Below are 19,266 nucleotides of genomic sequence, written 5' to 3'. Positions count from 1 at the left end.
TAAAGGGACATGAAACCCAATTTTTTTCTTTCATGATTTAGATGCCTCCTGTGATTGGTTCACTGTGTGCATCGCTATTTCTTCATTAAAGTATATCTAAAGAATTAAGCAAATTAGGTAATAAAAGTAAATTAGAATGTTGTTTAAAATTATATTCTCTACCTTAATCATGAAAGAAAATGTTTGGGTATAGTGTCCCTTTACGAGGTTTATACTTGACCGCTGAGTACACACTTCCCACCTGATTTAACAACACAGCATATCCAGTTTTGCTTTCAGGTGAAGCTATATCCAAGATGGGCACCTTCAAATTCTGAACCATCACCATCTCACAGTGGATAATACAGATTTAACAGCAAATCTCCCCGAGCTTCGCTTGTATGCTCAACTGTGTAACTCAGTCTTGATGTTTGACGTCACAACTAGGCGACTGCGTTTTGTAGCAGGGTTAGACTTGGAAAGTCAGCAGGGTGTTTCTTCAGTTGTGAGAATTAGAAAAGACACAGCTTTCAAGCTAAATTACATGAAAGGGGCAAAATAAACAATGAAAGTACATTACAAAGTTGTTTCTCTATGCATAAATTGAAGATTTTGTTAGGCAAATTTGAAATGTAGATCAGACACAATTTGATACAATCTGCCTTTCAATGTCTTCTCTATATTAGTGAATCTAATTCAGTCACATACATGAGAGGTGATAAAGCCAACTGCCTTATTTATCAAGTTAAAGGGACACTGAACCCATTTTTTTTCTTTCATGATTCAGATAGAGCATTCAATTTTAATCAACTTTCTAATTTACTCCTATTATCAAGTTATCTTCATTCTCTTGTTATCTTTATTTGAAAAGCAAGAATGTAAGTTTAGAAGCCGGCTCATATTTGGTTCACAACCTGGGTTGTCCATGCTGATAGGACAGCACTAATAAACAAGAGCTGTCCAGTGTTCTGAACCAAAAATTGTCTGGCTCCTTAGATTAGATGCCTTCTTTTTCAAATAAAGATAGCAAGAGAACGAAGAAAAATTGATAATAGGAGTAAATTAGAAAGTTGCTTAAAATTGCATGCTCTATCTGAATCATGAAAGAAAAAATTTGAGTTTAGTGTCCCTTTAATATGGTGAACTGCTGTACCTTACTGTTGTGGCTAATCAATGCAGAATGCTGACATTTGCGTATCAGAACCGTGTTCTTACTTGTAATGACACAAGTGAGGGAAAAATGCAAAAACAATTCACACCCTGTAGTACTCCCAAGATTGCTTTCACTGAAAGTGTTTTATGAGGGTTGTTCTAAATAAAGCTATGTAACATATAGGCACAGTATACCTTCTAAAGCCTTGCAAATATAATAAACAAGACAACACTTCCCTGACAAAATACCTTTATAAAGTACCCTTCCTTATATTACTACTAGGCTCACTGCTCAATAACTCAATCACCAGCCACAGTGGAACAGTAAACACAACCACAGCAAAATATGTTTTGTTTCTTTGTTTATTTTATTTTGCACATAGTTGCAGTATATGCACTTAGTGATATAAGAAAATGCCACACATACACACTAAATATATAATATAACTACTTATATCACTGTGGTTTCAGATTGTGAGTTAGCATTTATATATTGGAGCTTTGTGCAAAATGAACAGGATTACGCATTGAGAATTTGCACTTCTATTTTTGTTGTGTTGCCTGTAGATAACAAAGGCATTATCAGAGGACACAGTAAACAGTCCCATGCAATAGAATTTGTCACCTACAACAGATTAGGATATCACATTTTATCTCTTCTTTACTTCATAATGAGCACCCACTGAGCCAGTGAACTTGATTGTTCATTTACACTACATTCATTTACACTACAGGAAAGATATCCTAGTCAAAGGTATCTCAAATCCAGCCCCGAGGCAGACTTTGTTTTGTTTGTTTATTTAAAGTTTTTTAAGATTGAAAAAAAGCAAAATGACATTAAAAAATGAATGCAGTATAGAATGTTATAAAAATGTGAATCCATGAGAAAGCAGAGTGGCATATTATAACATGATTCTGGATTATATTATCTTTATTTCATACCTCAAACAGTATAGCTATAGAGGTAAGGTGATGGAATCCAGTAAGCCAGAAACTTCGGGGGTAGATTACAGCATCCGCTGCTTGGTAAATCTACCCTATCATGTTTAGTTGCTGCATTGCTTGTGGCTCCTGAATGGGACTTTACATATGTGTTTACCCATTTGCAGGGATTAACCTCATAGTTTTGTAGGGTCAGTAAGGCAAATATCGCACTGTCTAACAAATTATTGCACATCATTTTGTTAAAGGGACAGTCTATTTGAAAATTGTTATTATTTAAAAAGATAGATAACCCCTTTATTACCCATTCCTCAGTTTTGCAAAACCAACACTGTTATATTAAAGGGACAGTAAACATTTCTCTTGTGCTGCTATAGAATAACATATCAGTCTTAACATTTTTAAAACAAATTAACATCTTTTTTTACAGCAATTGTTGATCAATAGCCAAACTCCACCTAACATTTACCTTATTTGGAGGAACCAGTCTGGGCTTTAGTCTGTTATTTAGAGGCTAGTCACTGTCATATAGTTAGCATAAAGTGAATTATTTTGCAGTTGTTATCTGATAAGCCAATTACTAGGCATCTAATTATCAAGTCATCAACCGCAAATAAGCAGGAATTCCACAGCGTATTTGTGGCGAGCCTGATTCCCCTTAGTTATCAAACCCTACAGTCCGGCAAAAGTAGAATTTTGTGACGTAACATACGATCCGCCGGACTCAGTCCGACACAGATCGATGCTTATGTCATTACAGATGTTCCGAATGCAAATTCGGCACTATCTGACTACTTTTGCTAGTTATCAAATTTCTACCAGGTACGCTCGCCACTATTCCGGCCCAGCGTACCTGGTTTTCAATCCGCTGCCCTGGAGGCGGCGGATGCCATAGGAATCAATGGGAGTCTGAAAGCAGCGAAAGCTCATATTCGCTGCTGCCCGATATCCCATTGATTCCTATGGTAACGTTTACACCTAACACCCTAACATGTACCCCGAGTCTAAACACCCCTAATCTGCCCCCCCTACACCGCCGCCACCTACATTATACTTATTAACCCCTAATCTGCCACCCCTGACACCGCCGCCACCTACATTATACTTATTAACCCCTAATCTGCCGCCACCTACATTATACTTATTAACCCCTAATCTGCCGCCCCTGACACCACCGCCACCTACATTATACTTATTAACCCCTAATCTGCCACCTCCTACATTATACTTATTAACCCCTAATCTGCTCCCCCACACCGCCGCCACCTACATTATACTTATTAACCCCTAATCTGCCGCCCCGACACCGCCGCCACCTACATTATACTTATTAACCCCTAATCTGCCACCCCCTACACTATATTACATTTATCAACCCCTAAACCTAAGTCTAACCCTAACCCTAACACCCCCTAACTTAAATATAATTTAAATAAATCTAAATAAATATTACTATCATTAAATAAATTATTCCTATTTAAAACTAAATACTTACCTATAAAATAAACCCTAAGCTAGCTACAATATAACTAATAGTTACATTGTAGCTAGCTTAGGGTTTATTTTTATTTTACAGGCAAGTTTGTATTTATTTTAACTAGAAAGAATAGTTATTAAATAGTTATTAACTATTTAATAACTTTCTAGTTAAAATAAATACAAAAGTACCTGTAAAATAAAACCTAACCTAAGTTACAATTACACCTAACACCTAACAGCAGTGAGATCGATGACTGTTAGTTAACAACAGTCCACTGTTTATCGCACCGTGCTTGGTGCGCAGCTTTTTGACAGCTTTTTTGATAATTTTGGAGAACGTATTCAGGTCTGCGGCAGCAATGTTAGGCGATCTTAGGCGAGCGTATTGGTGCCGTCGAATGCAAGTAAGTTGACGGCTTGATAAGTAGATGCCCTAGAGTTATCCTTAAAGGACCAGTCAACACATTAGATTTGCATAATCAACAAATGCAAGATAACAAGACAATGCAATAGCACTTAGTCTGAACTTCAAATGAGTAGTAGATTTTTTTATAACAAATTTCAAAGCTATGTATATTTCCACTCCCCTTGTACAATGTGATAGCAATCAGCCAATCACAAATGCATATACGTATAGTCTGTGAATTCTTGCACATGCTCAGTAGGATCTGGTGACTCAAAAATTGTAAATATAAAAGACTGTGCACATTTTTTTTAATGGAAGTAAATTGGAAAGTTGTTTAAAATTACATGCTGTATCTGAATCATGAAAATTGAATTTAACCTGAGTGTCCCTTTAAGAAGTCAGCACAGTGCATTCCAAGTTCTGAGTATTAGAAATTACTACATTTTCAGTGTTAAATTACATAAAAGGGGGGAAAATAAATAATGACAATATATTTCAACGTTGTTAAATTATAGATAACTAAACATTTGATATACAAATCTCAATGTGTTTACTGTCTTTTTACTAGGGCTGCGCACTCGGATCCTACGTGAGGCTCAGAATGAGGAAAAAGTGGACACTCGTGGGATTTGTCTCTTTCCGGAGCCACATTCATTCTTGTGAAAGTTTAACACACTATAATCTGGATCTAAATGCACAACTTTCTACCTCTATGATTACCTGTATCTAAGCGCCTGCACACTGACCCTTATCTCAGTGTTTTTTTTTTAGCTCTTTACAATCTTACATTTTAGCCAATTAGTGCTGGTTCTTGTGAAGCCATTATCATTCTTCACAGGAGTGAGCAGTATGTTACCTATATGGCACGCATGAACTAGCATTGTCTAACTGTAGTGCAAGAATGTAAAACGCTTATAAACAGGCAATTTTAGAGGTGATAAAGTATATTATTAATATAACAATGTTGGTTGTGCAAAATTGGGAAATGGTTAGTAAAGGCGTTATCTATCTTTTTAAACAATGGAAAAAACAATGGAACAAATCAAGAAGTCTGTCCCTTTAATAAGTAGGTATGGAATTTGCTTTAAATATGCCAAAACTACCTTTGCCCATTGTATTATGTAACCTGGCATTCAGGTAGTCTAGATAGTCTTCATCTAAGACTCCCTATCTTATCTCCCAGAGGGCAGTGGCTACAATAATAAATAAATGTTCATTTTGCAAGAAAAATGTTTGCTGGTTTTTACACATTCTGTTTCTTTTTATGCTTTCTTTGATTTAACAGATTTGTTTTTACTAAAAGAGCATTGCTTCATATCCCTTTAAAGGTACAGTAAACACATTGACGTTTTAATATAAAATGTTTAGTTATGCACAGTAATGTACATTCATTATTTATTTTCCCTCTTATCATTTAATTTAGCTATGGAAATTGTGGATTTTCTATTTAAAAAAGCAATTAAAAAACAAACTGCAGACTTGTCAAGGCTAACACTGCTACATATCATTCCCTTATTTGATTTAACAGAAAAGAACTGCAAAACAATTAACGTTATACTAACATTATGACCATGGCTAGCCCTGACCATTGTGTACTCAAGCCCAGATTGGCTTCCCCCTAAATGAGATAAGTGGTGGGTGAAGTTTGGCTATTGAAAAACAATTGGAGCAAACAAGAGGTAAAACATTTTTTAAATGTTGAGACGTGGCTGATATGGTATACTATGGCAAGACAACAGAAGTGTCTTGTAATTACAAGGTGTTTACTGTGCCTTTAAGATGGAATTGTTTTTTATCAATATACAAAGCAATTGTGAGGTTACATATAGCCTATGAAGGCCATTATATATTACTTCCTGTAAGTAAACAAATGACTTCATTCTCTTTGTATTGTTTACTGAAAGGCATACCTAGGTAGGCTCAGGAGCAGCAACACACTACTGTTGGTGTGATGACTACACACTTATGCCTCTTCTAAGTCGCTCACCAAATATGTTCAGCTAATTCCCAGTATTGAATTACTTGTCTGGAGCTGATTTTAACTATGTGTTTAACCTCATTGTATGCATTAAACACACATTAGCATGCAAGGAACAGTGCAAAAATAAAATGCAGGTTTTCTTTAAAGGGACATGAAACTCAACATTTTTCTTTTGTGATTCAGGTACACCATGTCATTTTTCTATTTTACTTCTATTAGCAAATTTTCTTGGTTTTCTTGGTATCCTTTGTTGAAAAGCAGGGATGTAAGTTCAGGAGGGAGTGTGCACGTGTCTGCAACACGATATGGCATTAGCAGAGCACATTAGCAAGATCACTAGATGGCAGCACTTTTTCCTGGCAAGTAGTGCTCCAGGCATGTGCACGGCACCTATCTAGGTATCTCTTCACTAAAGAATACAATGAGAAAGAAGCACATTTGATAATAGAAATAAATTGGAAACTGTTTGTATGCTCTGTCTGAATCATAAAGAAACATTTGGGGTTCCATGTATCCCCTTTTACGTCCTTTTCAATACTATGCAGCTTGTATAACAATACATTGAGAACGCAATAAGAAGAAAAAAAGGTTTACAATAAAGATTTACAATAATCTAATGGTTTGTTTTCTTCTGATAGCAGGACTACTAGGAAAAGCTTGTTCACTGGCTAAAAATGACAACTCCCCCAGCTCTGTCTGTGAACAGTGAAATATTTCCCAGAGAATGTAATCAAAAAGTAGTTTTCAGTAGCGGATCTACTCAACAGAGGGCCTCCACGGTAAGTATTTTGTTTGGGCCCCCAATAGTAGTAGTAAGCAATAGTAATAATATACATGCTGCTCTGTATAATGATTTTAAGTAGATATATAAAAATAGATAAAATGGACCTGCAAACTGGACTACTAACCCCCCCCCCCCCTCCATTAGGTTTTACATATTCTGCACACACCTATGTATAGACTGGCTGCTATGGGGGCCCCCACAACACAACGCAACTGTACCTGCTTCACCAATGGTAGTTCTGCCCCTGGTAGTTTTATTCAAGACACAAATCTCTCTGATGTATTTGTTCGTAATGTGGCTGTGCCCTGTACTTCTGTGAGCTGTGCTTGTGTTCCATGATGTATCCACCTTCATCTGGCCTCAGTCAAAAGCCCAGGTGTGTGGCAAGCTTTGAAAACAACTATTTGCACAAAATGTACATTATACTCAGTTTTGTCTTTGTTCTAAATAAGAGTATTGAATAATGAAAGTGCTCTTCTTTACTTGTTTTGATTTTTTAGAAAAAAAAAACAAGATGTTCATTTGCTAACTAAACATATTTCTTGTCTCATTCTCTTGTGCAGGCTTGCATCTATCAGCCAATGCAGCTGTGGGGGAGGATGCTAGCACCCATTCAGCAGAGGTTACCTAATTTTCAGTTAGGAAAAGATCTGCATTAGTTCTAATATACAAAGCCTTTATGATTTTTTTTAAGCAAAAATAATTTAACACGTAATTGCAGCTCTTTTTCATATGTGACAGAAATATTTTGCCTATAATGTTCATTTAATTGAGTAAGATTTGGAAAGTATGCTCTGGAGTTACAGCTAGAGCTATTAAAATATGGGTAACTAGAATGTATTACTTGTATTTGCAGCTGTGAGGTGAAAGTGCTTTATTCAGCATATAGCCTGAACTATAGATAGGATTCAGGGGGTGAAACTACAGGGGGTGCAGAGGGCACAATTATTTTTTTTTAATAAAAAATGTTGACCTGCCACTGCCTGCACTGATATCATGTGAGTGTGATATGATGCTTCACTAGTGTCTCTGACTACAGGGGTTAGTCTTTCTGTTTTACCCATTGGTGTTTATGTGTGTGTATGTATGTATGTGACTGTGTGTGTATATATGCATGTACTGTATGTGTGTATATGTGTGTGTATGTATGTTTATGTGTGTGTATGTATGTATGTGACTGTGTGTGTATATATGCATGTACTGTATGTGTGTATATGTGTGTGTATGTATGTTTATGTGTGTGTATGTATGTATGTGACTGTGTGTGTATATATGCATGTACTGTATGTGTGTATATGTGTGTGTATGTATGTTTATGTGTGTGTACAGAGGCGTAACTAGAAACCACAGGGCCCAGGTGCAAGAATCTAAGAAGGGCCCCCCACCCCCCTACCCCACCCAAAAAAAAATGAGAATTTGATACATTCTTTTTTTTTTTTTAACCCAGAAAAAAAAATGTGATTCAGATTACATGTCTGCAAAATGAGGTACCCTGTGCCCAGTCTGTGAGATGGTCTGACCCCCTATTACTGTATATAGTGACACTGTTTAACCCACCAGTACTGTATAAAAGTGAGTTAGTGACACAGTCTGTAATCTGCCGGTGAGGTGGCTGGCCTGACCCTACCCGCCCCAATACTTTATAAAGTGACCACAGTAGTCTGTGACATGGTCCAGCCCCCCCGTACTGTATATAGTGATACTGTATAGTAACACTGTTTACCCCTGCCCCCCCTCATGCTGTAGTAACAAGGTCTGTAATTTGGTGGTTCCACAAAATATACACACACATACATGCATGCATAAATACACACACAGTCACATACATACATACACACACATAAACACCAATGGGTAAAACAGAAAGACTAACCCCTGTTATGCGCATGTAGCTAATCAAGCTGTCAGATGTACACACACAGTAATACACAATCTCTCAATTTGGTCACACTGATGTCTGCTGATAGTCTCTCACACACTACACAGACATGCTGACAGTAACTCGTACATACACACAAGCACATGTTACACAGACTGCCTCACATACAGATAGTGCCACATACACAGTTACACACACTGTCACACAGACATTTAGTCAGACATACACAGACTGCCTCACATACAGATAGTGCCACATACACAGTTACACACACTGTCACACAGACATTTAGTCAGACATACACAGACTGCCTCACATACAGATAGTGCCACATACACACACTTTCACACATACAGTTACAAACACACACCAGCAATTTTAAATTTGGGGAGATGAGAAGTGGGACACACAGACTCTGTTTGACACACACTTTCACTCACAAACTCTTACACTCTCACAGACACACAAACACTATTCCACCCTATCCCTTATACACTCTCTCAAAGGCACTACCATTTCCCCACACACATACACACTCTCATACACATTCACACACACTTACACCCTCTCACACACACTTACACACTCTCACACACACTTACACACTCTCACACACACTCTCACACACACTTGCACACTCTCACACATACTTAAACACTCTCATACACATTCACACACACACTCTCACACATACATACACACTCTCACACATACTTAAACACTCTTATACACATTCACACACACACTCTCACACACACTTACACACTTAAGACACTCTCACACACTCTCACATACTCATTCACACACACATACACACTCACACTTAAACACTCTTATACACATTCACACTTACACACTCACACACACTTACACACTCTCATACACATTCACACACACTTACACACTCTCAAACATTTTTAAACACTCTCATACACATTCACACATACACACTCTCACACACAGCCCAGAAATAGAAGCATTTTTATGAGGATTTTTACTTTATTTTTTTAAACATTAAGCACAATCATTCTGGGCTGTAAGGCTTTTTCAGGTAAAATAGCAAATGACATTCAGAAAGCATCCCCTCAAGTGGCTCTTGCAACAAGGCTTGCAAGTATTCTATTTCTTGTATAGTGACATATTACAACTTCTGCACTGTAAGCCGCTCTTGGGTCAGAAACATTTTAAAAAGAGGGGCACCATTTGGAGACTGTGTATACACACACATAATAAATATATATATATATATATATATATATATATATATATATATATATATATATATATATATATATATATATATATATATATATATATATATATATTGAGCATGGGTTGAACTATAAAACATACAGGAAAATGATTATAATATTAACAAATAACTGGCAATTGTGCTGTATTTTTACAAATATATCCCACTGGTAGCAAAGGGTTAAAATAAGTTAATAGAATGCTGAGAAGTCTCACCTAACAGCAGAAGTTATGTTCTGTAACTCTGTAAGGCTCAGTCAGTGAACCTAAATCAGCAGCAGGAGGAGGAGGGGGTCTTATCTGGTCAGACTCAGACAGAGAGCAGGAAAGGCAGGCAGCGTAACTTTCACAACAACTTTATTAATTCTACTGCAATGACCTCCCTTGTTACCTCTCTCTTCTGTGTGTTGCGCGTTAGCTGACAGGATGTAAATAACTCACATACTCACATCAGGGAAAGGCAAAGTGGGGGAGAGATCCACTGCTGAGCCTGCCGGTCACTGAGGTGCTGTCTGCTGGAACGGCAGGGAGGGCACCAAGTTCAAAACTTGCTAACTAGATAAGGAATAGTGTACTGATGTTTGCTTTCTAAAGCAAAAGCCAGAGCCTATTTACCTTACTGTTGTGCGCTCCGACTCTGTCTCTCTGCAATCCTCTCAGTCACAAGCCACAGACTGAGGTGCTCCCGCTCCTGACACTAACTCCTGCCGCCCGTCAAAATAACTGTTACAGCTCTCTCCCCCAGACTGCCACAATTGAAACATATACAAAAGAATTTCCATATTAAAAAATAAAAAAATGCATCTAATCTTTTAAAAAGTATGTGTGGGCCCTAGGCCATGATACGCCCCTGCCCCTGCCACAACAGAACAAGCAGCTGACCTGTACTCTGGATTACTGGCTGCATTCTGACATCTCCCGATTCTCCTGCCTCGCAGAGTCGCAGCCTCCTTCTTTCCCGCTCAGTCAGCAACCAGCAAATGTTTCAGAGCGTTGCCATGGTAACCTGCGGCAACGCTCTGATTTAAAACTGTTACAATTACAATTATGCAGGCACGCAGTCACTGAAAAAAAATACTGAAAAAAAAATGTTTGTTGGGGAAAAAAAAGTCAAAAGTTTGAAAAAAAGTTTTGTTGTGCTGAGGGCCCCCCCCCCAGGGTTAGACCTGCCGGGCCCGGTCGCAACTGCGATCTCTGCACCACTGATAGTTCCGCCCCTGTGTGTGTATGTATGTATGTGACTGTGTGTGTATATATGCATGTACTGTATGTGTGTATATGTGTGTGTATGTATGTTTATGTGTGTGTATGTATGTATGTGACTGTGTGTGTATATATGCATGTACTGTATGTGTGTATATGTGTGTATGTATGTTTATGTGTGTGTATGTATGTATGTGACTGTGTGTGTATATATGCATGTACTGTATGTGTGTATATGTGTGTGTATGTATGTTTATGTGTGTGTATGTATGTATGTGACTGTGTGTGTATCTTTGTGGAACCAGCAAATTACAGACCTTGTTATTACAGCATGGGGGAGGGGTTAAACAGTGTCACTATACAGTACCACTATATACAGTACGGGGGGCTGGACCATGTCACAGACTACTGTGGTCACTTTATAAAGTACTGGTACGGGTAGGGTCAGGTCAGCCATCTCTCCAGCAGATTACAGACTGTGTCACTGACTCACTATATACAGTACTGATGGGTTAAACAGTGTCACTATATACAGCAATAGGGGGGTCAGACCATCTCACAGACTGTGGGCACAGCGTACCTCCTTTTGCAGACATGTAAAGTACTGGTACGGGTAGGGTCAGGTCAGCCATCTCTCCAGCAGATTACAGACTGTGTCACTGACTCACTATATACAGTACTGGTTGGTTAAACAGTGTCACTATATACAGTAATAGGGGGTCAGACCATCTCACAGACTGTGGGCACAAGGTACCTCCTTTTGCAGACATGTAATCTGATTCACATTTTTTTTTTCTGTGTTAAATGATTAAAAAAAAATGTGCATCAAATTCACTTTTTTTTTGGGGGGGGGGGGGGGGGCTTCTTAGATTCTTGCACCTGGGCCCTGTGGTTTCTAGTTACACCTCTGATAGGATTTATAGACCTTTAGATAACATTATTTATGGCTCACATGTGCCCAGGTTCCCATTACCCTTATCTGTTCATATCACATACTAAACACTAAGAGGCCGAATTATCAAGTGTCTGTCGGACCTGATCCGACAGTGTGGATCAGATCCGACAGACATCGCTGAATGCGGAGAGCAATACACTTTCCGTATTCAGCATTGCACCAGCAGCTCTTGTGAGCTGCTGGTGCAACGCCGCCCCCCTGCAGACTCGCGGCCAATCAGCCGCCAGCAGGGGGTGTTAATCAACCCGCTCGTACTCGATCGGGTTGAATTCCGATGATTCCTGTCCGCCTGCTCAGAGCAGACGGACAGGGTTATGGAGCCGCTGCTTCATAACTGCTGTTTCTGGCATTTTGCATTATTTTTGCACTGATTAAAGAGGCAGTAAATACCTTGTAACCACAAGACATTTATTTAGTGCTGCTATATAATTACACAGCAGACAAGTCTAAACATTTTTTTAAACACAGTAATATCCTTATATTGTTATTATTAAAAGGGACAGTCTACATTAAAATTGTTATTGTTTAAAAAGATAGATAATAACTTTACTACCCATTCCCCAGCTTTGCACAACCAACATTGATACATTAAAGGGACACTGAACCCAATTTTTTTGATTTGAGCATGCAATTTTAAGCAACTTTCTAATTTACTCCTATTATCAAATTTTCTTCGTTCTCTTGCTATCTTTATTTGAAAAAGAAGGCATCTAAGCTTTTTTTTGGGGGGTTCAGGACTCTGGTAAGCACTTTTTTATTGGTGGATGAATTTATCTACCAATCAGCAAGAACAACCCAGGTTGTTCACCAAAAATGGGCCGGCATCTAAACTTACATTCTGGCATTTCAAATAAAGATACCAAGAGAATGAAGAAAATTTGATAATAGGCGTAAATTAGAAAGTTGCTTACAATTTCATGCTCTATATGAATCACGAAAGAAAAAATTGGGTTCAGTGTCCTTTTAATATACTTTATAATGTTTAAACCTCTAAATTTCTGCCTGTTTCAAAGGCTCTATTGACAGCCTCTTAATCATATACTTTTGTATTTGCTTTTCACAACAGGAAACTGATAGATCATGTGGGCCATATAGATAACATTGTGCTCACGCTCGGGGAGTTATTTAAGAGTTAGCACAACACAGTATTAAATGCAAGTTAATAGATAATAAATAGTCACAGTCATGTGAACAGGGGCTGTCAGAAGATGCTTAGATACAAGGTATGTATGTAGGGATTATCTATCTTTTAAAACAATACAAATTCTAGTGTAGACTGTCCCTTTAACAATGGACAAACTTCATCCAGCATTTGCCTTATTTGGAGCAGTCAATCTGAGCGTTTAGTCTCCAGAGAACAAGCCTAGTCACAGTCAAATTTAGTGTAAAATGAATTGTTTTGCAGTTGTTATCTGATAAAGCCAGTTAGGGGAAGATTTGTAGCAGTGTTAGCCTTGAAAAGTCAGCAGGGAGCATTTTAAATTCTGAGAATTGGGGGGCGGAGTCTGACAGGGCTCCAAGATTGATGCCTTAGCTTAGAGCTCTGTATACTAGAACAGGGAGATCAGCCACTACTCCTCTCCATCAATGATCCAGAGGGTACATCTCAGCTCAAAAGTTATGCGAAGCTGCTGGAAACACCACAGGGGCTGAAACTGCAGAAAACAGGCTGTGGATAACTGTCATTATCAACCAGACCATCATCCACCCTATGGGAAATGGCTCAGTCTGGACCACAGACACACCCAGTAACCCAACGGATGCGAGTGCTTTTTCAGAGAGGTGATTCGTTACTAGAGGCTGGTGAGCTCTTGCGAACACAATACACTTCATCACTATTCCTTACAATTAATAATCAAACAATTCCATTTGTCACACACTAATGACTCCGACCAATATAGTTCTACTCTCCCATAACTCAAGAGGTCTAAATTCAGATGCAAAACGTAGAAAAGCCTTATCTCAATACACACGCTTGGGTGCTAACTTCATTTTCTTACAAGAAACTCATTTTGAGTCTAATCATATTCCCAAATACTGGACGAATCAATACCCAACACACTTTCATTCTACTACAGATAAAAATAAGAGAGGGGTTTCCATCCTTCTCCTCTCCTCCTTAAATTTTATTCACAAAGAATCCATAATAGATAAAGAGGGCAGATACCTAATCATTAAGGGCCACATTAACGAAGTAGAAATTATTTTTTGCAACATCTATGCCCCAAACGAAAAGCAAGACAAATTCATGAATAAAATCTCACACCTTCTCACAAACTGGAACTCGGCTAGAATATTTCTAGCAGGAGACTTTAATGTCTCCCTCTACACGCAAATTCCTCAATCACAAATCCGACCCACACAATCACAAATTAGAAACAACAGAAAAACTAAATCTATCTCCAGTACTCCGGAAGGACATAATGTACTTTTGACTGTTGGACTGTGCTATACGGCATCACTTCAGATCACACTTTCTACTCAACAGCACACCGAAAATATTTCAAGCTAGATTACATTTTCCTGAGCCAAACCCTGATTTCCAATCTGGTATCCTCCTCTATTCATCCTTGTGTGTGGTCTAATCATTCCATAATAGTAGCTAAAATAACAGGGCTTCTTCCCCCAAACAATGCAAGAAGCTGGACTTATGACCCCACACTTATGAAAAATCCCCAACATAAAGATCATATTTTCAAACACATGATGGAATTCTGGAATATTAATACAGATTCCATCGATAACCCGATTCAGATTTGGGCAGCCCATAAATCGGTGTTAAGAGGTTTCATAATTCAACTAAAGTCAAAATCAAAAAGGGAAACACAGTTACTATTACAGACACTACACAAGGAGATAGCTACGCTAGAGAAACAACATAGACTTACCTGCTCACCCAAGGTATATAAAACATTGCAAAATCAACGCCAAAAACTAGACAAATTATTAAATGACCAGTCACTTAGAGCCAGATTAAGACTACAAACCAAATACTATATATACGCTAATAAACCAGATAGTTATCTAGCCAATAAAATTAGGGATAGGATCAAAGATATTTCCATTCCCTTCTTACACATAAATGCATGTGAATCTACATCCCACCCAAAAGTAATTGTAGACACTTTTGCCAACTATTATAGTTCTTTATACGATGGCAAGAAAGTTTCCAAATCGGAACAAACTTCCTGTCTCCTTAATAGATTTCTGGAGGAAGCCACTCTGCCCCAAATTGACCAACAAGATTTGGCAACTCTTAACTCATACATCAGCGCAAGTGAGGTACAGAGAGTTATCCAAGATCTGAAACCTGGTAAAGCAGCGGGCCCAGATGGCTTTTCAGGCGAGTACTATAAACTATTTAAATCCTTTCTCATACCTCACCTAGTCAAATTTAGCAATCATATACTTCAAGGACATACTATTCCCTCAGAACTTTTAGATGCCAAAATTATAGTCCTCCCTAAGCCGGGTAAGGACAGGTCCCTCTGTCATAATTATAGACCAATTTCCCTCATTAACCAAGATTAAAAAAATTTTACCAAAATTCTGGCCAACCGATTAAAACACTTGCTCCCAAAACTAATTCACCCAAACCAGGTTGGCTTCATTAAAAATAGGGAAGCTCCAGATAATATCAGAAATATTTGCATATTTCTAAAACGCCTTCTCTGTTGTTATCCCTGGACGCAGAGAAGGCGTTTGGGTCGACTGGGAGTACATGCAAGCTGTACTATATACTATGGGCTTTAGGGGTTCTTTTATTACAGCGATCCAGAGTATATATTCATATCCCTCAGCATGCGTTAAGGCAATGGGACACCAATCTGACAAATTTGCGGTCTTAAATGGGACGAGACAGGGTTGTCCTTTATCCCCTCTCCTTTTTGCTGTTTGCATAGAGCTCCTGGCGCAACGCATTAGGAACTCCCCAGACATTACGGGTATTAAAATAAGACAATCGACTTCCGTTTGGGGGCGGAACGAACAGGTAGCACACAGGTAGCTGCCGTTTGCTTCGTGTTCCCTGTCTATGGGAAAGTGAAAAATCTCTACCCCACCGCAGACTACCTTGCCCAGGTCTCACTCGCTTTGGGCCGGTAGAAGTTCCACGGATGCCGGTGGGAAGTCCAAAAAGGCAAGACACCTGCTTAGTCGCTGAAGCGCTCCATACTACATCGACTCACCTCACACCTGCAAACAGTGGGTATACCTGCCTAGGATTTCCTCACGCCATCTTTCCAATCTACCTAATCCTTAGGGATAATAGCACCACACCTGTCTGGTCTAATTGTATTGCGGCCGCTGTGCAGAAGAGGCTGTCAGGTCTGGGAGTAAGGCGTTTTTGAACACACGCTCACTACAACGGAGTAAAAAAGCAAGCTGGACCTGTTTTTGAACTTACCTTATGCAGCCCGGCTCTCTGCTACCTGAGGTGTCTATTCGAGTACTCCGTGAGTGTCGGCGGGGGATAGGACAGGAGAGTCCTTCGGCCCCCGCGCCCTCAGTTGCAAACAGGTGGCGGAGAGCGGCGGATCAGCTGTGCGACTGGATGGATCAAAGCATCTGAGGAAGAAACCCCCCTCGATCAGATCTCAGATATCACTGTCCTGGTATGGTGTTCAAAGCAATCTTGCACTGGAGGGGAGGTTACAAACAGAGCACGGCACTGTGGCTGGAGCAGCTATCGGACTGTAGCGTGGGGAAGTGGTTCAGAATGCCGATAACTTTCGTCGCCCTTTGGAAGCACATCAAAGCGTGAGTAGAGGCAATGCGGTGTGAGTGTGACTGAAGAAAAGATAAAGTGTGTGGGCACCCTGATATCATGTTTCTCCGAAGTTATTACCGGCCAGTATATTAAGGGGGTAGACCCAGACAACTACAAACACCATAGTTATCAGAGTTCCCTTTTGATACATATTGGCAGTGGACACAGCACAGGGGAACTTTTGCAGCAAATATCCAGAAAATAACCTCTATTAAAGCCTGACCCGAAAGAGGAGATGTGTGTGCTGGACTTATGGGGGTCCTGGGTGCGATGAGATGTGCTTTTGACAATACTACATCTTATTTTGACCCATAAACAATAGCGCTGGATTACAATAATAGGGTAGCGAACATAAGTCGAGTACAGTGCCCCCTATACAAGGGAAGGTAGGAAAAGGGTATGAAGAAGGGTTTACTGGATACAGCGCCAAAAGTATTTGGAATACTATATTGCAAGACCCAGAAGCATTGTCCAGTAGACACTGTTGGGGAAGCAAAAAGCCGATTTTTAGATCGCTGTAACAGTTTGTCTATAAGACTGACCGCTGCCTGGCGTGATAAAAGGAAGTCAATGTGGAAATCCACATAAGCAGCTAATTTCATCCATATCCTTAAGCCTTTAAAAAAAAAAAAAAAAAAAAAAAAAAAAGAATATGGTCTAGAGTGATCTCCCACAGAGATTTAGTCCAAGGAATCCCGGATAACTTGGATTGATGATTTGCTGGTGATTTATCCAGAAGAGTCCTAGATAACCTGTGGTGAATTTCTGCTATTTCAAAGAGACATTAGTTTCAAACCCTTGCACTGGGAATATATGTATATTTGAGGTTTATATGTTACTGGACTTCCATTTACAACGATATATAAATGTAGAAGGTGTACAGTAGACATCTTACTAAACTCATGTGCATGTTTTGCTATGTATAAAAAGTAGATTTAAATTTTTTGTTAAGTAAATTCTGAAACACTATATAGGGGAACCAGAATGAATGTAGCATAGGTGTGCAGGGTTATAAACCATATTTATTCAGTAAGTTTGGCAACAGATTTTGATCTAGAACAAGATCTGGTTTAGTATATAACTCTGTATCAAATCTCTTTTTGTTGTTGCTCTGAGTTTTTTTGTTGTTGCATGTATAGGTAGGAAACTACAAGTCACTTCAGAGTAATTCTACTAAAGACTAAGTATAGATACTGCATATAGATAGAGTCTTGGTAAGATTTGTAAGTTGGAAAGTCCCAGGATATTCTAAGGAAACTTAAGGGACTTGTGTTTGGTCTCTTGTGCTTTAAAAGAGGAAGGGGAGGGGAAGGGGGTAAAGGGAATAAGGGAACCTGTTGGTCAGCATTTTTTAGGTGTCATAACACTTGACTTTTTTTTTCATTTTTCTTTTGTCACTTCACCTTTTTTTTTTTCTCTTCTCTCTCTTTCCTCCCGCACCCCCCCCCCCTCACACTTATACTGCACTTTTCTTTTTTTTCTTCTTCTCTTTTTTTTCTCTTTAGACACTTTTTCCTTTTGCCCTCACAGGGCCATTAGAAAATATCACATAGACACGTACTGAGGTTTTTAAATATTTAAGAAACGCACTTCGCACTGTGGTGAATGGAGAGATTTATCTCCCACCAGAAGGGTTCCTCACCTATAATGCCGCCCAAACAAAAAGATAGGAGAGGTAATACTAAACACCCAGAAACCCCCCAGGATACCTCCCAAGAAGGAGGCCTGATGAATTTTTCCTGTAACGATATGTCAGAATTTGCAGCAGAAATGGCGAAAATAATGGCTCCCCATTTAGAGACAGTTAAGCAAGAAATTAAAACAGAGATAACCAACCTCACCGATGAGATCAGGCAATTTACAGTCAGAATGGAGGAGGTGGAGACAAGGGTGTCTGACTTGGAGGACAGAGTGAATATTATTTCCGCTACATCTAACACACAAGAGAAAACTATCACCCAACTGCAGAGTCGGGTAGAGGACCTAGAGGACAGGTCGAGGCGGAATAATTTGAGAGTGATTGGTGTACTTGAACTAAATGAATTTCAGGATTTATTAAAATTTGTAACGGTCACCCTCCCTCAGGCACTCTTGCTTCCTCCCCCTCCGACTCCATTTTTGGTTGAGAGAGCCCACAGAATTGGGCCCCCCAGAGAAAATAGTGACAGTTCTAAACCTAGACCTATTATTTTTAAGTTTGTTAACTATCAAGATAAGCTTCTATTTTTGGCCCATTACAGGAAGTTGAATACCCTTAATATTAATTCACATAGAATCTGGATTTTTCAGGATTTTTCTGTTGAAACCAGGGCAAAGAGAAAGGAGATGGACCCGTTTTTTGAAAAATTTTCAAAAGCAGATAGTAGTGTCAGACTGGTGTATCCTGCTAAACTTATAATTAATAAGGAGGGTTCTTCGTATATAGCGAATAATAGTGCGGAAGCTGCAGCTTTATGTAAAAAAATGGATATTCATTGAACAGGGGCC

At 39.0% G+C, this 19,266-nt stretch overlaps 1 protein-coding gene across 3 annotated transcripts in view; it reads right to left on the bottom strand.

The window, feature by feature from the left end:
* The window catches only part of LOC128649089 (serine dehydratase-like), a 151,604-nt gene that overhangs the window by 103,598 nt on the left and 28,740 nt on the right, over window positions 1–19,266 (bottom strand). Inside the window, exon 2 of one of the 3 annotated variants that reach the window (XM_053702148.1) lies at window positions 242–514. The exons of the other annotated variants lie outside the window; for them this stretch is intronic. Within the exon in view, the coding sequence (XP_053558123.1) occupies window positions 242–328 (87 nt within the window). The 5' untranslated portion in view covers window positions 329–514. The remainder of the gene's footprint in view (window positions 1–241; window positions 515–19,266) is intronic. 3 annotated transcript variants of the gene reach the window in all.

Source organism: Bombina bombina, chromosome 2 (assembly GCF_027579735.1).
Source record: "Bombina bombina isolate aBomBom1 chromosome 2, aBomBom1.pri, whole genome shotgun sequence".
Classification (NCBI taxonomy): domain Eukaryota; kingdom Metazoa; phylum Chordata; class Amphibia; order Anura; family Bombinatoridae; genus Bombina; species Bombina bombina.
The sequence above is the reverse complement of the archived record's forward strand: the minus strand, read 5'-3'. Positions and strand labels throughout refer to the sequence as shown.